The sequence below is a fragment of the Vanacampus margaritifer genome, chromosome 12 (assembly GCF_051991255.1).
Source record: "Vanacampus margaritifer isolate UIUO_Vmar chromosome 12, RoL_Vmar_1.0, whole genome shotgun sequence".
Classification (NCBI taxonomy): domain Eukaryota; kingdom Metazoa; phylum Chordata; class Actinopteri; order Syngnathiformes; family Syngnathidae; genus Vanacampus; species Vanacampus margaritifer.
The window spans coordinates 10,451,248-10,477,288 of NC_135443.1; the positions used below are offsets into that span (position 1 = coordinate 10,451,248).

A 26,041-nucleotide genomic window follows, 5' to 3' on the forward strand; every position below is an offset into this window, starting at 1 on the left:
CATGCAATTTTTTTCCAGTATTTACTATACTGTACTGTACCGTTTACACCGCTGTTTTTTGACTATAGGTGAATCTTCTCTGTATTGTGCTCTTATACAGTTGTGTACAGAATAATAGGGAATATGTGAGTATACTTGTATCTCAAAATCCATTTAAGTTTTTTGCTTTCGAGAACACCGCACATTATAATCTATATAAAAGTGGAAGTCAACCAAAAACATTTCTTGACAATAATGTTATATGTGACCTCACTAGTCTAAACATGACATTCTGGTTAATATTACTTTTGTGGAATAGGAGTTCTGAAGCATAATACAGCCATTTTTATCCACCCTGGGGGGGTGGCCATTTTGCCACTTGCTGTCAACTGAAGATGACATCACTGTTGCTCAGGGCTCAGGCAACAACCAATCACAGCGCACCTGTTTTATGAAGCTGAGCTGTGATTCTGCTTAACTCATATTCCACTAACACAATATTACCAGAACACCATATTTCGACCAGTGGGGCTGCATAAAACATATTACAGTGGTACCTTGGCTCACAAACTTAATTGGTTCCCACAGAGAGAATGTGAGCCGAAAAGTTTGTCTTCCAAACAAGTATTTCCCATAGGAAACCATTGAAATGAGAATAATCCGTTCCCAGGTCCCCATAAAACACAATTTTCTACTAAAAAAGCCTTAAAACTACACAAAATATACCTTATTTTATGTATAATAAATGTGCTATTGTATTGTAATTAAAGAAATACACTGTACTGTATAATAAAGTGTTTTTATTTGCAAAACTTGCAACTTGCCTTTGTGATGGTACAGTAGTTGAAGGCTTGATGGAATGGAGTGGGAGGAGGAGGGAGGGAGGGAGTTACTGTTCGGAAGGAGAGTCCTCCGGTGTGGCTTCTCTTCTTTGCTTCTTAGGAGACTCTTTATCCTTGTTGCTGACTAAAAACCTCTTAATTGACACCTGTTGCTTTCTGAGTTGTAAGGTCTTACGAAACTGAGGCATCACATTATCATTCATCATGTTGATGATTCTCATAGCCACAGTCTTTTCTGAATGGTACTGTTCGATAAAAGCCTGCACATCACTCCACTTAGTTAACATGGTCTTGATGCGTTCGTGTTTGTCGATGATCTCCTTCTTCTGCTCGACCGTAATTTTCTTCAATGTCTTCTTAGGCTTAACACTAGCCTGTGGTGGGGTCTTTTTCGGTCCCATGGTAGCAAAAGCACACTCCAAAAGTACTCCAAAATGATCCAAAATGTCTACCGAACACAAATCACGTCCGCACTCAAACAAAGGGGGCGACGAACTGGGACGCCGTGAGCGTGCGTCAGCGTCTCGTGATTTCTCGTGTCGCGTGATTTGGTTCGTCCGCCGAAAACTAGTTCGTCAGCCGAGACAAAATGCTCGCGAATTTAATGTTCGTGAGGCGAAAAGTTCGTGAGCTGAAGCGTTCGTGAGCCGAGGTACCACTGTATTGTCAAAAAACATTTTTAAGGTGGACTTCCCCTTTAAAACATGATGAAAAGTTATAGTTGCCACGTGATGTGCGGAATTAATGCCCAAACGCAGACGAAGACGCGGGAGTTTGGGAACAGAGAGTCTTTATATAAATAAAAATACAAATAGGATATATAAGAATGCTCAAATGTGGTTTTTTTGTATCAGTGTCTCGTGTGACATCACAAATAATGACAAATTGACTGATGTTTTTTGTGACTTTTGAGACACTTAATACACGATTACGCTGTCACGAAATGAAAAGAAATCCTGACATTTTTAATCGTTATGCATTCAGTCTACCTGCTGTTTCTATTCATCGCTCTCTCACATGCATTCAAGTGTGTAACATTTTCCCCAGCTGTGTAATCCAGTGTGGCGCAGCACTCTGTTCTCCTGAAGAGCATAAGCAACTCCCAGCCTGGCTAATCCATACTGGAGCTCTTGACACTTTCTACGCATGGCACCCAACTCGAATCCTAAGACGTGGGATCATCTGTTGGTATTGCCAGCAGCTCAGCTCATCTTGTTAGCGGACTTGCTTTGCATTCACGCTGCCGCCAGCTTTTTTTCTTCTTCTTTTTTTTTTTTTTTTTTACTTCTTTATGATGACATAAGATAGCTGGATACCGTCATGTCAGTATGGACCGCCAGGCATGTATCTGTAGTATTATGCTGTTTGACATTTTTATACTACTGAAGACCAATGAGAAACAAACTAATTGATTACAGTTGCTGTTCAAAAGACTTCTGCAACTTGCTGTTTTTCTTCTTTGCATTATAAAACTTGAATTGCACTCAAAACAATCCAAACCTCCGGTACGTGATCCAAAAAAGGTTCAATGTTTTGTTTTTTTAAATCAACACCATATAGCAAGTGGGCCTTCGAAATTAATAAAAGTTTGGTGAAGGGGAAAAAACTCTCCTCAAAATTCAAAAGATGTATCGTATTGTTAAAAAAAATGAGTGTGATATTGATTTGTGTTGAGGTCATTTTTCTGCCACTAGATAGCATAATTACATTTATAAGACATTGGTGACAGCTCAGTGCATTTTTCTTTTCATATTAAGTGCCACCTAATCTTTAACATGAAGTAACTTTCTGCACATTTTTAAAATTGTAAAATACAACCTGACCGCAGTCTCCACAAATATATGCATTATTATTAAATGTATTACTGCTAAATGGTGACGTGGACGTGTCCCCTTTTTTGCAACTGGAATTCCCCCAGTACAGGCTGGAATTAACAAGTTGTCAGTCTTTTTCTCAGGGTCTATTTATTTGTGCATAATGTACTTTAATACATTTAATTAGAAAACTACTTTTTTTTGTGGGTACTAATTAACAAATTTTGTTTGCAATCAATGGCCCACGATTGTGAGAGTATTTTGTTGTATAGTAACCCATAGAAAATCTTAATTCTGAAATTAAACTAAAGGTGTTCTTACAAACCTGTGGGGCGGTACTGATTCATGCTGAGCACTGTATGTTTTACAGAGAGCACAAGCTACAATGATGAATACAATTATACTGTCACAGCAGGGATGTGCAAAATTTGCAAACTTCTACAAAAATCCACTTATGGACTTGTCAGTCAACTGTTTAGGGAGTTGGCAAGAGTAAGAAAACTATTGGAATGCCTGCTGGTCTGGGTGTGCATAGTGCAGCAACGCATACCTGAGGGAATGAGTTGGAAGAGGTGGTGACCAGGATGATGAGGGTCTAGCGTGTTTAGCGATCTTCTCGGCACTCATATGTGCTTGTGCTTGTTTTCTTTGCTCTCCTGGATGACACATTGGACGACTGGTTAGAACATCTGCTTTACAGTTCAGAGGTTGCGGGTTCAAATCTGGGCATCGGCCTTCCTGTGTGGCGTTTGCATGTTCTCCGCTTTCCTCCCACATTCTACGGTAGTTTAATCGAGGACTCTAAATTGTGTGAATGGTGTGTTTTTCTGTGATTGGCATGCGACCATTTCAGGGTGTGCCCAAAGTCAGCTAAGATCCTTCGTGAGGGTAAGCAGTACAGAGAGAATGTATGCTGCCTCTACCTAGATAAATTGAGACTATACGTTGAATGAACTATAAACTAACTTTTTTTTTTCTCCTTCTGGGCTGAATGATATGGTGTTATCATATCCAATGCTTTGCACGTATGGCTTTGTCATTTTTGCTGTGTATTTGTGGGGCAAAAGAAAAATTACATGACTATGTGACATCTGTATCTCATATTTCCTCATTCCTCGGGACACGCGCTGTCATAAACCATTACGTTCCTGCTGCATTGGGAATAAAACAGGTCCTGACAGACTAAAGATCAGCTGTAGCCATCCTGACTGGTACAAAGTAATAGATTACATTTCACGATAATAAGGCCAGTGCGCCTCCTGCGTCTCATCTCCTCTGATGAGATTTGGAAGCCCTGTCTGTTTTCCTTGACATTACGAAATCAGATGGGCTAATCTCACCCTTGCCCTAATTGCATGGATTGAATTTAGTGTTCTTATTTGCCTTTTCTCGACACTCTAGTCTTATCAGGTCAAACCCTGGAGGGACTTGTTTGTTAGCCGCTAATAGTGGCCAGCATCAAATTATGCCTGGCACTGGACACCCATCTGACCACCATCTTTCTTCTTGCACTGTAATGCTTCCTACAAGATTTGCACATGGAGGAAAGTTTTCTCCAGTAAGGTTTTTTGTTGTTATGCTGCGATCACCCTTGAGATAACGTGTCAAATAATCCTGGAAAGTGGTTTCAATTGACGTTGTGTTAACTCGCTGGGGCGTTGACTCTTCCCCTACCTTTAGTCCATGATGAATGTTTATTGATGAATTAAATTCCAATTTGTACCCACTAGACTGAATCCCCAATGAATTTCATTGAGATGAATGATCTGAGGAGTCAATCTCTCTTGCTCTTGTTTGCTGTACCTGTGTGCACTTGATGAGGAAAACGAAATTTCCATTTGATTAATGCGAGTTTAAATGTGTAACACAATGTGAATATCAATCACATGAAAAACTCTAGTTAATGTTATGAATAAGTCACCGTATCCTATCAATACTAGCCACTCACTGTAACACTTGAATTGTCCTCATTTAAATGCCCGTCTAATCTGAAATGATGATTTTGTGTGTGGAAAAGCATTATCCTTTTCTTGAACTTTTTGTGTGTGTGTGCTGTAGATGCAAAAAAAAAAGCAACAAGAATTGGGTTGTAGACAAGTGTGAGCTGTTGATTAAGAATTTATAATGTGAGAAGTAAGGGTAGATGGGGTGCATGTAACGGGGAACGCTAAACAAAACAATCCAGTGCCAAACATGGCACCAAACCTCTCCTTTGAGCACATAAATAATGAAGTAGAAAAAAACACTACATTCTGCTGTTGCACCAAAGCAGTAAACAGTTAACGTAACAAAAGACATACATAAGCATCAAACCCACAGTTCAAGTGCTATTTTCTATACTGCTTATTCAAATTTTCAGCTCTTAAAAGTGTTAAAGTGGCAGAATTTAGGATGTTGCTAGAAAATAAAGCAAACAACAAGTGCATTGTGGGTAATTTTCTGCTCCTACAAAATGGCGTGACCCTTTCTTAGTGCACCATAGAGGGAATAGTGTCCACATTTGGACATCTTGGTCTTTTCTGACCCACCCCTGTTTTCCCAGTACACTTGCTAGTGTATAATACATTGTTTTGTTCAGTACACCCTGCATTCCTGCCTAGCTTCACCTCCTTTCCCCATATTTGGGTCCTCAACCCTGCTACCCGTGACATTATGTTCAAATTTGATTGGCGCAATAAAATTATTTTTCATTATATTAAAATGTGAAACTATGCTTCTTTAACTCTACAGCCCCATCAGCAACAACTGGTCTTAGATATCACTGAGTGTATAATACATTGTTTTGTTCAGTACACCCTGCATTCCTGCCTAGCTTCACCTCCTTTCCCCATATTTGGGTCCTCAAACCTGCTACCCGTGACATTATGTTCAAATTTGATTGGCGCAATAAAATTATTTTTGATTATATTAAAATGTGGAACTATGCTTCTTTAACTCTACAGTCCCATCAACAACAACTGGTCTTAGATATCACTGAGTGTATAATACATTGTTTTGTTCAGTACACCCTGCATTCCTGCCTAGCTTCACCTCCTTTCCCCATATTTGGGTCCTCAAACCTGCTACCCGTGACATTATGTTCAAATTTGATTGGCGCAGTAAAATTATTTTTGATTATATTAAAATGTGGAACTATGCTTCTTTAACTCTACAGTCCCATCAGCAACAACTGGTCTTAGATATCACTGCGTGTATAATACATTGTTTTGTTCAGTACACCGTGCATTCCTGCCTAGCTTCACCTCCTTTCCCCATATTTGGGTCCTCAACCCTGCTACCCGTGACATTATGTTCAAATTTGATTGGCGCAATAAAATTATTTTTGATTATATTAAAATGTGGAACTATGCTTCTTTAACTCTACAGTCCCATCAGCAACAACTGGTCTTAGATATCACTGTAAGGACTTGCTCAGTGTTTTTGTGTATACGGATATGAAATTATTTATATTGCACTGCAGAGTGTGTGGGTGACAATTGCTCATTCTGCAAGGAGTTGATCTTTGGAGAATGAGGGTAAAAAATTATACTAGTGGTTGGAAAGATGCTGTTATTCTTACGGGCTGTGGTCCAGGTGCCTTTGAGCAAGGCAACCCCTGTACTAATCTTAAGTAGTGCAGCACTCTTTGTGCACCACAAAGTGTACATTGACATGTGAGCAGAATTTCCCTGTGAATGACAATTACTTGAAAATACAGCACTCTCTTAATTGCACATTTAACTGACCTTATCTTGGGGCATACTGTCTGCCCCACTCAGGAGCATCGTCTCCTCTGTTTAGGACGTTTAAACCACTGTTGTGTACCTTAGCACCTTAAATTGTCAGCTTTAAAAAGAGCTTTAGAAACATACATTGTGTACTTGAATAAAGAGCTAGTGGGTAGAGCATGTTAGGTTAAGTCTTGTAGAAATAGACTTATATACTAGAGTTTCCCATGGGGTGCTTTGCAAAGGTCAATGGTGTTTGGGGGCACTTGTGTGTTATTCAGCTCACCATTGCCGAGGGACCAGCGACTGGGGGCGGTGTGTGTTTTTTGTGTGTGTGAAATAGTGCTATACCCATAATGAAATAACAATTTGCAACGATTTGGAATAAATACAGCTAGATTGATGATATGGTATTTTAGAGATAGGAATACAGATATTGGGGAGAAAAAAATCACCAGTTACTATGCGTTGTTTGTGTGGAAATGCTCTTCTCTTTGCACTCTGAGGGAGAGACGTTAGAGTGAGGGAACAAGTTGTTGGAACCAAACTGAGGGCTCAGTGTTTCCTGAAGGTCACCTTGCTCTGGAAGCAAACTGCCCTTTTGCAAATCCATTAATGATTTCCACTGAATTAATTCAAATCATTTTTCAGACAAAAAGCTAATAGGGCCTATTGTGTTCTATTTCTTTTAGTTAGTTGTTTATAACTGCTCTTTATAACCTAGCGTGCTAAATGTTGTCCTAGTATGCAAATTTTTCTTGATTGTCTTTATGCAAACAAATACAATAATAATATTAATAATAATACAATAAAATAAAAACAACTAAACTCCAGTAAACAAAACAAAGATAGATAAAATAAAACAAAGGCAAAGTTGACACATGCTTGAAAATGTGTATGAGGAACTAGAATGTCTAGTACTACCACTTGCTTCAGATCAATTTTACCCTTCATAATCTCATATTAACATGCACAGCATGTGCTACAATGACAATTAACGCACATTTTCGTCCATGGTACATCTGGAAATCTAAGGCCCTCCCTACAATCTCCAAGCTTTACAGACTGAGCTACAGATAACTTCATGTCAAAACATGTTTGTCCCATGTGAGGCTCAAAGTCATGATCTTCAAGATTCAGAATGACACATTGTCTAATTAGCTATTTTCCATTCACATTCACCTCCTAATAACATAGGACTAAATCCTTTAATTGAATTGTCATTCCATTTAATCATTACTATTCAACAAATTAGCAAATAGACTATTCAAAAAGACACAGAAGAAAAAAAAATTGGCGAATAACATCATTGGCTGGCAGTCAATGTTAGTTTCAGCCAATACCTCAAATTTTAGTGTGACCTACTGTAGCTCATAAAAAGAAAACATAGCACTGTGAGCTTTAAAAACATTCTCATGCCCAGAATAAGTAATGATTTGATTAACTTGATGCCAAATAAAGTGCAAGCGCAGATTATTCACTACATTTGTTTTACACTCTTACACTTTATCTTTTAAAATTGCCAATTTTGTATTACAAAATGTATTATATAAAATGTATTCCATAAAATGTATTACATAATACATACTGTATATTTTCACAGTTTAATTAGATCAAATTTCAAAATTCTTCATTTACAAAGATTTTTCTAGGTTTTCATACTCTTGTTAACGAAAGTGGAACACATTTTAAACTAATAGAAATAGTTCTAATAAAATTTTAACGTCAATAGCCGTCAATGGCAGTGAATGAGTTAAGACTGAAAACAGCAGTAATAAGGATGTTGAAATAAATCACAAAAGATTAATTAAAATGACTTATGTAATGTTATCTTGAATATAATGGGGGTAACGATCTTTTGAATAAGCATTGTTACACCATAATGAGATAAATGAGATAAATAGCCATATTTTTGTTCACTTCACAGCATCTTTTTGTTGTTACAGCTGAGTTGAAGATTGTGTCATTTCTGTCAAAACTTCTTTGTGTTGTCAAATGTTTATCCTGATGAATTCTAGTGAGGCAATAAAGCAAACTGCATGTGTCAGTCTACCAACATACCCTTAACTGCATTGTCAGCACGTTTTGGTGAATGAAGCCAAGCTTTAAAGCGGCAATGTTTCTGGTCCATTTATGATGAATGGTGAAATATGGCTGTCACGATTGGCAGCTTAATATTTGTTATGTCAGACTATTTGAAATACATTCCATGAAATGTGTTGGCATTAACTGAACATGTATTACAGCACTGTTAAGTTGTTTGCTTCTTTATTGAAATTTGAGGATGCCTAATTTGTACGAGCAGAAGAATTTTAAAAGTAAAGTAAACACAGTGGAGATGCTATTGGGGTAGTAGTGGGTCCTGAATATATTCGAGAAATGCTGATTGAATACAAACCCAGCAGGGCTTTGAGATCTACAGACTGGGGCCAACTAGTGGAACCCAGAGTTCGAAGTAAACATGGTGAAGCTGCATTTAGCTGTTGTGCTGCACACAAATGGAATACAGAAGTGAAATCAACCCCGAGTGTAAATGCTTTTAAATTCAGGTTAAAATGTTTCCTTTTTTTTCTCACATCCGTTTGATTAAGGTTAGATTAAAAAAACTCATTAAGCTAAATGTTTTTAAAGTTAGCTGTCTAATGTTTTATCATTGTCAATGTATGTTGTGTTAGTACATTTTGTCACCTACTTTTGTTTTCTTTTCTCTGCTTCCGAATGTTGTTAACTGCTGATGCTTATATTGATGCTGATACATCATTGATCTTACGTTTGATGTTCATTTTGAAGACTTTCGTAAGAGTTGATCATTCTTTCTGGTTAAAACTGGAAAGGCAACAACAGTGAAAGTGAGTAAGAGTAGAGGCAGCATACCTTTTAATAAGTCTACACAAACCGCATTGGACACAGATAAGACGGCTGTAACGATTTCAATAATGTATACACAATACATACAATAGCTGACAACAACCTGAATCAGTCAATCACAGTTTCCTTCAAACTGCACTTAGATCAGCAGTAAGTTTATATTTGGCTATGTTGATGTGTTTTCTTCAAAGCCCCGCAGTAGACGTTTACTGTAGAATGTTTGTACATCTCAACTGCAATTCTCAAAGTTATTAGAGAAATGACTGTCAAAGTGATCATTGGGCTTTGATTGAGAAATACCCCCCCCACACACACACACACACACTCAGTCATCACACAAACAGTGAGAGTCAATTTGGCTTTAGTCCCATTGTAGCTGCGGGAGGTTTGGGGTTGACTACGGAGAGGAGACCTTCATTGATCAAAACATAAATGGGGGATGGGAGAAAGCTAAACCACTGGAGTGGGCTGACTATGATAATACTTCAACAGATCGATTATAGGGATGTGCATTCGACTCTCCAATAAATCTCCCATCCTACCCTTGCTTTGTGGTGAAAAGCGCTCGGATTTTGCAGCATGGCAGTGAGACACTTGCACAGAATGGATCACTTAAGAAACATTCAAAACAATATTGAATTTTGCTTTAGTGGAATATGAGTTAAGCAAAAAAAAAATCCAGCAGTTTTTTATGAATATCAGAAGGCGGCCATTTTGCCACTTACTGTCGACTAAAGATGACATCAAAGTTGCTCAAGGATCAGGCAACGACCAATCACAGCTCACCTAATTTCTAAAGCTGAGCTGTGATTGGTTGTTATCTGAGACCTGAGCAACTGTGATGTCATTTTCACTTGTGGCGACCATTTTACACTTGCTGTCTAGCCTGATCCCTGAGCAACTGTGATGTCATCTTCAGTCGACAGTAAATGGCAAAATGGCCGCCCCCTATGATGGATGAAAACAGCTGGATTTTGCTTCATAAATCATTTTCCACAAATGCAATATTAATCAGAATGTCATGTTTAGACTAGTGAGGTTACATAGCGCTCGGATTATGCAGTATGGCAGTGAGACACTTTCACAGAATGGATCACTTAAGAAACAGTCAAACAATATTGTCTCCCACGTATTTCTAAATTATATGGATCATAACATTACTGGAATTGTTTAAGGAAGCTCTCCATTTACTTTTTCTATTTAAGGTTTGTAGAAGTTTAGAATTTCACATGTAATGATGTAAAAGGTGTTGACAAAGTAGAACAGTTTAGCTGCATCCTAGTTTATATGACTCATCATTGTAATACTTTAAATATAGGCAGTTTTTTTTTTCTTTCTTTTTTTTTCTGGAGAGCTCTGTATTGTTCATTCGGTAATTTTACCGATTTGACATGTCATCATCATTGCTCTCTTTTTTATTATTTTTTTGTACGTGGGCGAGTATTTGTGTGTGTGTGTATAATGGCAGTTTGGTGGCGTGAAAACTATGTTAGACCGCAGGTCTGATGGGAATTTCAGCTGTTTTCGTCCGCTCAGGGTTGTCTGCGTGTATGTGCACATTTTCATAGGTGCGTGGTGCAGAACATTTCTGCCATGTGGATGCATGGAGGGGTGTGTGTGTGGTTGCTGAAATGATGTGCGAACCTTGCAGATATGTCAAGCATAAACCAATCCTAACATGTTTTACTTGAACAGTATAGTAGACGACACATCACTAGACCCCCGGACACAAGCCATGTTTCCAAAAGGCAACCAACCTGCAAAAGTCCATTTCAATTGTATTAAGTGTGAAGTTGACCAAAGCATCTGATAAAATAACTGGCTGGTTACACTGTGTTGTGATATTATGTCACAAGGCTAAAAAACCTCCTTTTTTTCCCCATCCCATTTCTTCTTTTTTTAAGAAACACTTTTGCTGATGAACTTTTTTAAATCCCAGGGACCTGATACAAGGGTTTTATTAAGCACTAAAAATATGACTACTAAATATAACTATATATATATAGTATCCTTCTAAAAAATCAGTTGAATAATTAAATATTTTAATAAAATATATTTTTGCTTGGTTAAAGAGCATTTATGAATACAAATGAGAAAATATGCCATTTTACGTGATAACAAAGTACCTGCTGTGTATATATGATAATATGTAACATTAGCAGATATGGAAGTATTTAAACTAAAATGAAGACATGTCTAGAGCAGTGTTTCTCAATCCTGGTCCTCGAAGCCAACTATCCAGCCGGTGTATCCCGATTCAAACGCAGGTGAGGATCGCTATCTGGCTTCTCCAGACCTTGCTGATGAGCTGTCATTAAAATCAGCTGCGTGTCGAATAGGGAGACACGGAAAACATGCTGGATAGTGGGCCCCGAGGACCTGGGTTGAGAAACACTGCTCTAGAGGAACCAAATATTTCCTTTGTTTGACTCCACCATAACCCTCCTCTGTTTTGTTACTTGAACCGTTTTACTCTTTTAGTCCTCTCCAAACCAACTTTGCCACAATTTTCACAAGCACCATGTAATTTTGGTCATGGGCATATAGTGTCCTTGTCATCATGGTAATATCAAACTTGAAAGGAGTCATAATTAACTAGTTAATGTTATGATAGTAAGGTTCATTAACAATAATGTCACTGATTTGTGCCGTTTCATTTCCTATAAGCGGCTTCGTAGTGGGCCTTACATTTCGACCTGTAACATTCCCATTCTTTCGCCATTTTTTCACTGCCTTGACCAAATGGCTTCACTTCTGTCTCCCGACTTCCTGTATGTACTGTATGTGATTTGTTTTCAATGTGTATGATACGCAAATTGTAATGCAAACCCGCTTATTTAGAGCCGTGTGTCACTAATCGTGTAGCAATCTCCATAAAGTAGAAGTCAACCAAAAAAAACTAACAAATTGGCAATAATATGTTCTATGTAGCCCCTACTTGTCTAAATACAGTATTTTGTTAAAATTTTGCTTTAGTGGAATATGAGTTAAGCAACAAAATCCAGCTGTTTTTATGAATATCAGAAGGCGGCCATTTTGCCACTTACTGTCGACTAAAGATGACATCACAGATGCTCAGGGATAAGGCAACAACCAATCACAGCTCATCTATTTTCTAAAGCTGAGCTGTGATTGGTTGTTACCTGAGCAACTGTGATGTCATTTTCACTTGCGGCGACCATTTTACACTTGCTGTCTACACTAGCCTGATCCCTGAGCAACTGTGATGTCATCTTCAGTCGACAGTAAATGGCAAAATGGCCGCCCCCTATGATGGATGAAAACAGCTGGATTTTGCTTCATAAATAATTTTCCACAAATGCAATATTAATCAGAATGTCATGTTTAGACTAGTGAGGTTACATATAACATATTCGTGTCAAAAAATATTTAAAGTGGAAGTCAACCCCGCAATTTTTTTATTTTTGAAAAATAAGGCATGCTGGAAGCACATCTATATTGTTGCTTTTCGTTTGCACTGTTTTCTTTGTGTTTTTTGGTTGCCATTAATGTAACACAGCCACCCACTGGAAATAGCATTAGTCCCCACAAACAAAAACAGAGCAGCACAATAAATCTGCTCTCCATTTAGCATTGTTGTAGTGAGTTCACCATTAGCCTGGTGAGATAAAGATTACCACCAAAGCCATTAGTTTCATTTGATTTAGTCAAAGGATTAGTGTGGATGGATTAATATGGTAAAAAAAAAAACAACTAAGAGGACATAGTGTACATTTAAAGCACTTTCTATCTCTTTTTCCTTTCTGTTTAGTTTATGTGGCAGAAATACTTTAATACGACATGAAAATCTGGGGGGCGGGAACATTTTCCATTCTTGGAAATTTATTATCAATCATTATTCTTCATTATCAATCATTATTCTGTTAAGAAGAAGATCAGGGAAGTGGTTAATCAAGTGCTACAGCCATCCACCTTACTACAGCGCGTACTTTCCTTTTAATGAAGTATCCCCGCCTCCCCATAGTCATACATATTCAGCTCTTCCAAATGTTCAAGTCAAAGTCCTCCACATGGCGCCTGCTCACTCCACAAACTGCTATTGTGGAAGGAAACTGTCATGGAGATTCATGGCCAGGTTGCCATGGTGACACTTGGCCATTGCCAGCTATACAGTACCTGTCAGCGAATCATATCAAGTCAAGTCAAGTCAGCAGAAAATGTTGGCCAACATCTTTCCTGGTTATACCGGGAAAAAAAGACACGACAAATATTTTTGTGTTCTCACATGTACTTTATCGGCTGTTAATTACCTACTTGGATCACTCGAGGTCACATTTTGCCTGAAACTGTTGCTTATAGGATAGTCATGGCTCAGGACCAGCCGATTTGAGTAGTTATCAAATGTTACACACACAGACACTAAATCCAACGCACTGAAAGATTAGATGATACCATCTCGAATCATACAGCAATTCACATCCATTTTGCCCCTTAATCGAATCTCAAATTACTATCTGAAAAGCTCCAATCTAACGGCAACTTGCGGCAAATATGGTCTAACACGATTTGGGTGAATTTGGTTGAATTTGACTCCATGGACGCGTTTGGTGGATGTCATAATATGTCATTCATAAATATGACATTGTGCATCAAGCCCTCTGAATCATTGTAGAAAGCAATTCATTTAACACATTATTATTATTGTTATTATTTTTAATTGTGTTTTTAAAATCACCCCCACATCTGCTGTTTTATTGTCATTGTCCCACAAGGTGCAACAAATTTGAACACAGGTATCAGAGGTGGGCACTTCCATCACTCGTCATTTCCAGTCAATGATGACGCCCAGCTTTCAAACAGTGCTTGCGCATTTTCAGCAAATGCTTTATGGTGCAAAGCCTTGCAAAAATACATGCAATGAGAAGGACTGTCTGTACTCACCGCCACCCCCCCCCCCCCCCAAAAAATGCCCCAGACTGTGCTGCTATAGGGAAGGAAGATTTGAAATTCACTGCATGGTCTTTATAGAGCTGTCAAAATGAATCGGTTAATAGACAAGTAATAGATTAGCAAATGAATCGACTAATTTTAATAATGGAGTAATCATTTGCAGCCACTTTTTTAATTTAAGATTGTCCAAATCCTCGGATTTCAGTATCTCATCAGTAATTATTCACATATTTCTGTAGACTGATTATCTTCTGTGTTTAATCAAAATAAGACATTTACAAACATCTGTTTTTACTTTGGAAAGCAATAACCGAACCAATCACTCCTCATATCACTAATGCAACATCAATCCCCCTTTTTCTTTCTCCTTTTTTTTTAAATCAGTATACGAATATGAAATACAAAATAAACAACAATCTCTGGTTAATAAATAGTAATCAGGGAAAAAATGATTTTGTAATACATTTTAATACAAAATAAAAATGTATCCAATTATTCGATTAAGATAGAATAATTGATTCTAAAAATATTCAATAGTGGCAGCAGTAGTCTTTCAGGAGTTTTTATGAGATGTTTGAGGTCCCCTGGAAATTTCAGGGCCCCGGGCAATTTTCCCATGTTTGCCTAATGGTAAGTCAGCCCTTGCATTTGCAGACAATAGATTAACTGCTCATAATCAACAGTGCTTTTCACTGCTGTCCATCTGTTACATTCAAGAGAACGTTTTTGATGCAGCACAACCCTTTGACGTAACATTCTGAGTCAGCCGCCTGAGGAGCTGCAGCACAGCTCTGTCCATCCAAAGCAAATAGCGCACATTCTGGTGTCAACTTTATTTGTAGTATCCTCATATCACTCCTCTATTTGTCATGGTCACAATGTCTTTGGCTAGTCTCTGCTTTATAGGCCTACCTGTGATTACAACAAAAAATATGCAAATCTACCATTCTGCTCATCAGCAGTTCCGCAGGTCAATGCTCATGCTGTTCTGCTTGTTCTAACACACACAACCACACACACACACACGTATCTCTCTCTCTCTCTCTCTCTCTCTCTCTCTCTGTGTATATCTATATATACTGTATATCTATATACAGTATATATCTACATATAGTATATATATATATATAGATATAGATATAGATATAGATATATAGATATATCCATACTGTATATATATATCCATATATCCATATATATATATATATATATATATATATATATATATATATATATATATATATATATACAGTATATATATATATATATATATATATATATATATATATATATATATATATATATATATATATATATATATATGCACATATATACAGTATATATATATGCACATATATATATATATATATATATATATATATATATATATCCATATATATATATATCTCCAACTCCCAGAGTTTGAACCTCTGTTCCAGAAACAGCCATAAGAGCTCACAATGATACAAAATTAGGCAATTAAAAAAAAAAAACATAATCCCTGACTGTATAGGATACATTTCTTCAGCCAGCCTCCACCAACTACGTGTCATGTGACTTCTGGCCTTCTGAGCATAGCTGTGGTTCACTACACAATAAACTAAGTGAAGCGGACCGGAGAAGAGAAAAAGACATGGCTGCTAGTACGATTAATAAGCCTGAAATTGCTGGCCCTCGAAGCTCATTTAGGTCAGCAGTATGGGAGCTTTACGGCGAACCGGTTGAGAACAGAAATGAAAATTATGTAGTCGACAAGACCCCAGACTGTTTACCCTAAGTGCTTCAAAAGACCTCCGCAAGTCATGCCAAACATGTTAATGCACCTTCAAAGAGGCATCCCGATATGAATTTAAGTGAAGCACAGGAGAAAACACAGGCACAATTCTACTCGGAAAAATATATTAATAAATCTTATATAGTTATAATATCTTATATAAGTTCAAATAAAATAATCTCAAATATTATATTTATTACATTTATTTATAAACATCCCGTGTAATACCGTGGGTCCGAAATTGAGATCAAGCAAATTTTAACTAAGGTAAGTCATTTAAATGCATCACGTTTGCTTACCTGTCGCTCTTTGAAGTCTTTAATTGATGGTGCTGTTCAGCGAGATGTTTGCCTGTGAGGCTTTATATCAAGCTTTGTAGACTTAGTTTCTAGTATCTTTTGGCTTGCCGCGGTTTTTGCGAAATGTTTCCACATCTCTGTGCCGCTTTTTCTCATGATGAGCTTCAGATGAGTGCGACAGCTTGTGAGCATTTCATTCCCAATCTGAACGCAGGCTCGAGAGCTGATTTGAATCTGATTTTTGTTAAACACGTAATATGTGTATATATCACAAAAGTGAGTACACCCCCCCTCAAATGTCTGCTGATATTTGATTTTTATTTTCAAATGATACTTTGACACAATGAAAAATAGTCGGTGTGCAGCTTATATAATTAAGTTTAAATTTAACAAAAGTGAGTACACCCCTAAGTGAAAATCCAGATTGAGCACAGTTAGTCCTTTTCCTTCTCCAGTGTCATGTGACTCGTGAGTGTTCCAATGTCTCAGGTGTGAATAGGGAGCAGGTGTGTTAAATCTAGTATTACAGCACTCGCGCGCTCACTGGCACCATGTGGTGTGGTCTGATGAGATCAAGATAGTTTTATTTGGTTCAGATGGTGTCAAGTGTGTGTTGCTCATCTTATGAAAACATTATTAGAACAACTAACTAAAAGCATCGAAAATTAAATATGGACATACTATGTGAATGTTTTACAAGAAAATAAGTCTTCATTGACCCATTAAGGCTGGGAGCGCATTACCGCGTTTCTACCACTAGAGCCGGGAGCGCTCTAGCGCTCTTCTACCTTTAAAGCCGGGAGAGCGGATGCGTCATTTTATTTTGTTTTGACCAATTCTTGGTCTCTTAGCCGATGAAATGCATCAGAATATACACAAGAGGGTGACATGGGCCTCGTAGCATGTCTTGGAATTTTATTTGAGCATTTATGGCTAACGCAGATTTGTGGGAGTTATGAAATAAATGACGGTGACTGACGACGGCGCGGGAGCACTTCGAACTAGTCGACAGTGTCATATTGTTAAGAAATATGTTGGTTTGTAGACAATGAGGATGTTGAAAATTTCGACGGCTGTGTAATGTAATGGACGACGAATAATTACCACTCGATTCCCCGAGGTAATTACAACTGCACTCCAGTGTCGATGGTAAATGTACCTGCAAATGTGACACAGTTGTTTTTTTATTTATTTATTTATGTATTATATATATATATATATATATATATATATATATATATATATTTATATATATATATATATATATATATATATTTATATATATATATATATATATATATATATATATATATATATTTATATATATATATTTATATATATATATATATTTATATTTATATATATATATATATTTATATATATATATATATATATATATATATATTTATATATATATTTATATACTGTTTATATATATATATATATATACATACACATATATAAATTACATCCTCATACTCACATATACAATTTTCATTACACTCATACCGATGCATCCAAAGAAATTACAGCTTATGTAAATTTTTAACATCTCATGACTGATGATTTTTTTTTACTTTGCTTTTAAACCACTTTTTTAATTCAGCAAGTGACTGACATCTTTTCAGGTCAGTTCCAAAATCATTCCACAAATTAACGCCTTTTACAGAAACACACCTTTGCTTAATATTTGTTCTTGTTTTGTTTTTTTGTAAACACTTGTACCCCTTATGTTGTAAGGACTCTCTCTAATTTCAAACAGCTTCTGAGTACTGTGGCAGAGTAGATTGTTGTTTACTTTATACATTATTTGTGCTATTTTAAATTAAACTAAGTCGTAGAATTTCATTGTATTTGATTAAATAAATAGAGAATGAGATGGCTCTGGATATTTTGATCGATTTATAATTATTTTGGCTCTTTTTTGTAGTTTAAATACAGGATCGGTATTTGTTTTAGATGCGTTTCCCCAGATTTCCACACAATAGGTCAGATATGGTAATAATAATGAACAATATAATGTGTATAATGATTTCTTATTCAGGACATCCTTAGTTTTAGTTAGTAATGCTGTAAGCATATCTGTGTTTGTGTACTCGTTTATACAAAACTAACCGAAATGACACAATAAATGTAATGTGGCCTCAAATCTACATACAGTATTGCATTTTTGTTTGATCTGTATAAAACATTGCAAAATAATCCCCCAGTCTTATATTTAGCTGTTTATAAATTGTGCGATATGTTCTCTCATACCCTGTGTATCTTCGGGGTGCTTGGCCCCCCGGTCCATGAAACCTAGTGACGGCCCTGGCACGTGCAGGCTAACACTTATACATCTGTCGTCCTCAATTAACCTATCATACATGTTTTTTGGAATGCGGGAGAAGGCTGTGTCCCTGCAGAAAACCCACCCAGGCACGGGTGAGAATGCAATCTCCTTACAGGAAGGCTGGAGGCAAAATTTGAACTCTGAACCTCTCAACGATGAGGAAGTGCAAGCGACAAACTCAGTGCTGCCTGACTTCTGTCATGTCATGTGTTAATAGTTACAACTCGTCAAATCATCATTACAAATGGATGCATACTAAAAATGCAGCCCCAAGCAAATCAATAAGAAATACATTTTTATGTCACCTGGTTCAATGATGGTGCGTGTGTATATACCTCCATCATTGTGTTTCACTCAAACCCCCTCAGTGTCAACCGCTTTCTTTGGGGGGGGACTTTGTTTTGCTTCAACACGTGAAAAGAAGATAAAGTCAGACCAGTTGTCTCTTTAAATCAAACGGCAGTGCTGATGTGCCCTCAAGCTGAAATGGTAAGAACCATTTCCACCTCTGCGGCAGGGAGTCTGACTAAATAGGCACGCTTCAAAAGGGATTCTCACTGCCTTGGTCTCTTGTGTTTTATGGTCTCTTCCATAGAGGATAACAAATCTATTGATCTTTTTTTGTTTTATGTGAGTTTTTTTTTTCACGTCTTCCTACGCAAATTGGGGACACGATTACTAAATGTTCATCTTGTGTGCGTTCAATCCGCAGAACTCCGTGGCAGTCGCCTCCATCCATTTACCTCTGGCTGCTCCGCACACCTCCTCCTCTGCCTTGCAATCTGTTGATAACTCCACTTGCAGGCTGCAGTTCATCGTATTCCGCAATGGCAAACTCTTCCCGTGCACGGGGAATTCGTCCAATCTCGCGGACGATGGGAAGCGCAGGAGCGTGTCAACACCAGTTGCTTTCACCAAATTAGGTAAGAGGAAATCCATTTGACCATCGTGCCGGTATATGTCATCGCTCGTTCTTGTTGCCGCGTCACATGCTTAAAATGTTTGCTCTCATTCGCCTCCCAAATAAAAACTACGCCACATGTGTCTCTGATTTATTTATCTATTTTTGCACCACCGCATTGCACTTTTGCTTCTGCATCATGCTCTATTTCATACGTGTCTTTGCATGCGTGTTAAACTCACACTTTTTGTTTGATTTCAAACTAGTTTTAGGTTTCCTGTACAGAATAGATTGCTTTCTTTCTTCCTGCAGATGGCTGCAGCCTGGGGAGCGCCGTGCACTCCGTCACTATTGCACTCAGGCACTTCGCACTGGGGGTAGAGCCCACCGCAGCCTATTGGGACTTTGACCTGCTGGATGGACATGGTGGCTGGAGGGCAGAGGGCTGCCACATAACAGGCTCCGGTGGAAACACGACCACCATTCACTGCACCCATCTTAATAACTTTGCCGTGCTCATGGTGAGTAGTGTATGAGATGGCAGTGTCATTCATGGTAGCACCCTCCCCCTTCCTATTCTACTTCTTCGAGCCTATTATGGGTGGAAAACATCGTTTCCCAATAAAGAATAGCTGGTGTCACGTGTTGTGAAAGCTTTCATGAGGAGTGCATTTAAAAGCCTTCTTTGTTGGGTGTCTTTCTGCGCAGAATCGTCCAATTCGTGGATTATATCTATTTTTTTTTAAATACTGTGCATATGCAAAATGCTCTAAATATCCCGAAAATCAGGAATCGCTTTTTATTATTATTATTATTATTATTGAGGCTGCATTTTTTTCCTCTCCCGCATAAAGAGAATAGGAAGAGAAGGTCTGAGAGGGAAGGAGCGCCTTGTCAGGAGCTATTCGCCTTGGAGCGCAAGTGGTGTTTTAATTGGTCGCAACCATCGCGCCGAGAGAAAATGTTGGACTATGAAGCCTAGCATGGCTCATTTGTGCCGCTCAAGTTGATCTCGACGCCGGCGAGATGCCTCCTCCAGACGACGTCCCCTCTTCACGCTGATTTCATAAGGATAATAACCCAAGCGCAACCGGCAATCGCATCGCCCGAGTCGCTCCATGCACAGCGCCGCTTTTGCACCTGCTCTGATTATTATTTATTTTATTTTTTGGATGAAAAGAAATCCTCCGGATGTTTACCGAAGAGTGGGATTCGTTAGACTGGGAGGTCAGTTCTCAGCGGAGCGTGAAAAAGGGATGTGCTTGAGATGCTTGTCGCTGCTTTCCAAGTTGCCGTTTACCTGCATATTTTATGAGCTTGTTGGAAATAAGATGGCTGGAAAACGCCGCATAGGAATGACAAAGTGTGGCTATACATGCAACGTGTGCTCTCGGGGTGGTGGTGGTGCTGCTGGGTGTTGAGTGTGTGTGTGTGCGTGTGTGTGTGTGTGTAGGGAGGGGGGGGGGGGGTATGAGCGCGTGTGGTGTCCACGGAGAATACTAAACTGTTACTAGATCGAAGCAGATGTCATATTGTAATTGCGTGCATTTTTCACGGAAATACCGGCTTTGGGAGGCGCGCGTTTATCGTGCAGCTCGAGTGGGATTTACCGCGACGTTTTGACGATTTTATTGCTTCTAATCAGCGACGTGAACTTCAATACATGTCCGTCGTGTAATGGGCAGACGTGGTGTGGTTAGTTAGAAGTGTGTGCATCGCAACGGTTTGCTGCTGGAAGGATTTTGCGTTTGGTGATTGCGCGTCGGTGAATGCAGTCACCACACCCGCCTGGTCTCTGCAGTGCCCGCGAAAAAGACCCCTGTTAACAGACCTGTGACATCACGCACCCTTTGCTTTCATTCCCCCCCCCTCCCCCCCCCCCCCAAAAAAATATTGTTTCTTTTTGCAGCAATCTCTATAAAAGACGTATTTGCTTGGAAGGCTTTTGCCAGCACTGGACCTGTTGCTTAATCTTGTCATGTCACGCTCGAGCATTTCCTTAGAATGCTGGCCCGAGTTGTCCGTTTAAAGCAATTTATTACAAAATAGGCATAGTGAGTGTAAGGGAATAATACCACCCTATTTCGCTGCTACAGTGCTCCTCGAGGAAAATCAGGTCAACTTGCTGTAAAATTAGTTCCATTGCTGTGACAGTAAAGCAATAAGAAGCATGATTGTGATTTATACCACAAACAGCAGTTACATCACTTTCACAATGTAGTGGGATCACATACTGTGTCTCTAAGTGATACAGCAAAGTACCTGTAATTCCAAAGAAGGGGTATTTTTGCGGATTTCGATCATGTGTGGTCTGTTATTATGTGTTTGTGTGTGAGGTGGATCATGGATGTCACCTATAACTTAACAACCCACTACAATTGTCCCTGGGGACTTACTGAAGCTTTATGGGGGAAATAAAAGTACTTCCTTGATATTCTCTTGGACCTGGGATCGGAAAGAAATACACAGTCCCCACGTTTTGATCCCGAGTCGAAATTGTAAATACCTCATTAAGGGCTGTTTGTCTGTGCCTGTGTGTAATTAGTTTTTTTTTTGTAACCTGTTACACAGTCACACCAATTATTCAACACACAGCTATGTTAGGACAGCTTGCCCCAATGTGTCCTCCCCTTGAATTCTAATGAGCCGTTCCAAATTTCAGCACCATGAACAGTTCCCATGCCTTTCCCCTCATCTCCCCCCTGTCTTCCGTGGCCTTGTCTGTCTGCAGGGAGGGCTGACTCACTCGTTTACAGCAATGCAGCCTCGTCATTTGTCTCCATCACTGTGACAAGCTTCTATGCGCCCCGCACACCAACCAAAACACACCTCTGCTGCGTCTTCCGTATGCTTAAAAGGTCGCTGAGAAGTGCAGATATGTTAATTAGTCATTGCTTATTTATTCAGTCATATAATGTCATGAATATGCCGACTTCAACAACTGGTATTCAATCATAACTATGAAGATGAGAATGTCCTTTCATGGGGTGGGTTGGATAATTGCTGTGGAAACACAGGCATAGTAACAGGATCATAGGTAATCAAATTCATCTGGTGTGGATGAGTCTTCTGGGAAGTCTTGTGGTTAATGCTGGAAGTGTTTGATGCAACGAGCTTTCATGAGTGGCGGCCTAAGTTACAGTGTCCAGGGCTATCTGCGTTTTCCTTTTTATCTTTGGTTCAATAACATTATATTTGTGGTGTTTCAGAATGTTGTTTCTCAAAAACAACACCAGCAGCTGTAGGTTTTTTTTTTTTTTTTTTTTTTGGTGTGGTGAGTTCAAGGTGTGCTGTGGTCAATCATTCAGGTGTGTGAGAGTGAGTTGCTATTTGTAATTTGTTCACTTCCCTCTTTAGCGTGCAGCTAGTCCAGGGATCGAGCTAAACCTGGATAATAGATTAAATACCATCCCCCAAGAGTTTTCTCCATATATGACAGTTTTTTGTTTTTTTATTAAACATATTCATCTCGAGATGCAAATTAGAAATGTGATTTTTTTCATGTATACAGAATATATACATGACTAAAGCAAACAAACAATCAGAAAGCTTTCTGACTCGGAATTGATCTATGTTGATCTATCAAATGGTACACAGTATTTTACTGACGTCATTATATTCTTAGTATATACTTATCGACTTAACAGGTCAATTTGAATGTTCCCTTTTGTTTTGACACTTTAAATTGTATTCATTTCCCGTTATGTGTTTGTTGTTTGCAATGGTGTAGAACTGCACTGTTAAGATACCAGAGTCGGGCATTCCGTCAATATTTGACGGCCATTTTGTTGTCGATGGACTATAAACTTTGAAAAATTGACAAACTAAGTATTAACGGAAGGTCATTGATGGATGTCCCATTTTGCTGACAGATTGACGAATGGCGGAAACATTGACGGACGCTCATTTTGCTGAGCAGTCGACAAATGACGGTTTGACGGTTTGGCTTGAACTATTGACGGATTGATGATGACGGAATGGTGTCCCGACTGTTGACGATTGCCAAATGACGGACGCTCAAAATTCATTAATGCAATTACTGAGATGTATTTGATGAAGCCCTTGGTTGTTGTGATCACCACATCTGAAAAATCCATTCTCACCAACAAAATTTGTCACATGCAAAATCTACAAACGGCTACAATCAGGGATCCTGATGGGTAAAAATAGTAAATCCAATTGAACTGTCTTGGCCTGTATGTCCTTCCATTGGAGTTGAAAGTATACACCAAAAACTTTGCTTAAGCTAGCATTGCTTTTTAGATGTCATATCAAACATGTTGACTGCTGTGTTTTTTTTTTCATGTTCACCCATTTCTTATAAAACTGCTAAATGCAGTGTTTGATTAAGTTGATACCTCAAGGCACGGAATGTTTGTGTTTTCCTCCTTGTGTGTAACACATCCCTCACCCTTTTTAAAGACAGAATTTATGATTCCGTTTGAGAGTTTGATAATCATGTCTTGTGGCACTGTAAAGATCAAGCGGCAAGAAAAATAGAAGCAACCCAAAAAACAGTTACTTTGTTAAAAATATATATATATTTAGGAAACAGTCTGTATCTTTTGCCCTTGTGTGTTTAAAGTTGCTCTATTGGAAAGGAAAGAGAAAGCGTGAGATTTGTTTTACTACAGATGTTTTGCTCATGCAACCAAATATATATTTACTGAAAGTCTTTGAATTTCAGTTTCACCTTTGTAATTGTCTACTCTTAATTTCTAAGCTGAGTTCCTCAAGTAAAATTAGTAAAGCGTATTAATAAGCATGCAAGGCAACCTTGAGTAGCAGAAACCAGACGAAGGTTGAAGAGTTAAAAAAAAAAAGAAAGAAAGAAAGATGGAAGCTCTGTATTTGACAATCAGCAGGTTGTAGTGCAAGTCACGGAATTACCTTGAGGCACGCACGCAATTCCGGTTTCCTCCCACCATCTAAAAGGGGTCTTGGTCCTGCATAGAAGGATGACTTAGAATCAAGACCATACCTCGTTTTGATGCTTTGGAGGATTCCGTTCCATTGCAACTATCTTCATTTTAGAGACAAATGTTCTCAAAAATATTACGAGTTTGGCTCTCCAACACACACAAACGCCTCCACCAAGTTTCATAGATATTGTTTGTCTAGCATTTGTCATAACTAATACACAAGACCATTAGCAATCAAAACAATACCTCCCACCCTCACGCTTTTGCACTTGGCAAAGGTATCAAAGCTCAGGCTAAAGACAAATAATTGTAGCAAACCTCCAAATGGCTACAATTGATTCTTTTTAGTATTTTAGTAGAATAAGTCTCTTTGTGTAGCGGAAAATTACATTATATATTCCGCTGACTGAAAATAAAAGACTTTTTGGAGGACATGAGTAATCAGTTACTCACAATGTTTTTTTTTTTTTGTTTGCCGCTAAGCATTGGCACTATTATGCTGCGCTCTCATTCGCAATTGTTTCAAATGTGAGTAGGCAGCCATGCAGCCTTCTCGCCATCCTCCGACTTAACAACCATTCACCAATCATCTTTAGCTGTGTGTTATGTCACATCAACATACTGTAGCTGTGGCTCATTTATCTGAAAACGCTGCCTGCAGCTGTGCTTTGGTGTGAAAGGGCAAAGGGTGCGTCGCATCCAGCGATCCCTCTCCATCTCCAGACTTCTTCCAAAACAGACGGCCACATAGAGCATGCAGTTTTTTCCCTGTGTAATCATTTTAGAGCTATGAAAACAATGTATCAAAGCTTTTTTTTTTTTTTTTTGTAGATTGCTGCTTTAATAAACAATTGTTATCCAAATTATGCAAACTCCTACGGTAGTCTGATGGAAGATTCCAATAGCACTGTTTATTGTTTATGCTTTTGAGTGGCAAAAAAAAGGAAATTGTTTGCGTCAAGTGTTTGACACCAATTATAAATAGTCACTAACAAGCTGCCAGCTGGAGTTGCAGAGAGGCCCATTCCTAATTTTAAAATTATTTGCTGATCAAAATGCTATGAAAGCCAATGTCGTAGACTCAATTTGGTTTAGTATTTGTACCTAATAATATCCTCATTTGTAGCCATACACCTATTTGGAACATTCCGCAGGTGAACAAGCTAGTTGGAAATACGTGAGTGTCATGATTGGGTAGTAAAAGAGCATCCCCGAAAGGCTTAGTTGTTCACAAGCAAAGTTGGGTTTGTACATCAGAGGGTATAGAGGGCAGAAATAGCGCTCTGTATGATGCAGTGCACAATAATAAACAGCAAGAATATAAAAAAAATAGTATTTCTGTGATATATTTCTAAAGGCAGGACTTCCGATACAGCTATTGTATTGAATCTCATCTCATCTGGAAGTGAACTGAAAGCAAATCAGTGTAGAAAGAAAACTATTGCTAATCGTATTACTGGAGCTTGGCTGTTCTGTTGTATGACGCGGCAGTAGCTAATTTATAATCAGACCTTGAGTTTAGGAGCCTGAGGGTCATGGATTCCAGTGTTGCTGTGGACATAAATGTGTAAATGGTAACCAGGTATTGGAAGGGTTCTAGTAGGGCTGCACGATATGGCCAAAAAATAAAATCTTTTTTTTTCTTCTAGACATTCAGGACGATTATGATTTTAATTTATTTTAATCTAATAA

General features: G+C 38.3%; 1 protein-coding gene across 3 annotated transcripts in view; it reads left to right on the top strand.

The window, feature by feature from the left end:
• adgra1b (adhesion G protein-coupled receptor A1b) overlaps positions 1–26,041 on the top strand; it is a 148,846-nt gene that overhangs the window by 72,423 nt on the left and 50,382 nt on the right. The window contains exons 1-3 of one of the 3 annotated variants that reach the window (XM_077582708.1): positions 19,034–19,156; positions 19,239–19,449; positions 19,740–19,948. In XM_077582708.1, coding sequence (XP_077438834.1) covers positions 19,106–19,156; positions 19,239–19,449; positions 19,740–19,948 — 471 coding nt within the window. In that variant the 5' untranslated portion in view covers positions 19,034–19,105. Of the gene's footprint in view, positions 1–19,033; positions 19,157–19,238; positions 19,450–19,739; positions 19,949–20,133; positions 20,655–26,041 lie in introns of those variants that run through there. The other 2 variants (XM_077582707.1, XM_077582709.1) reach the window with 2 other exon arrangements.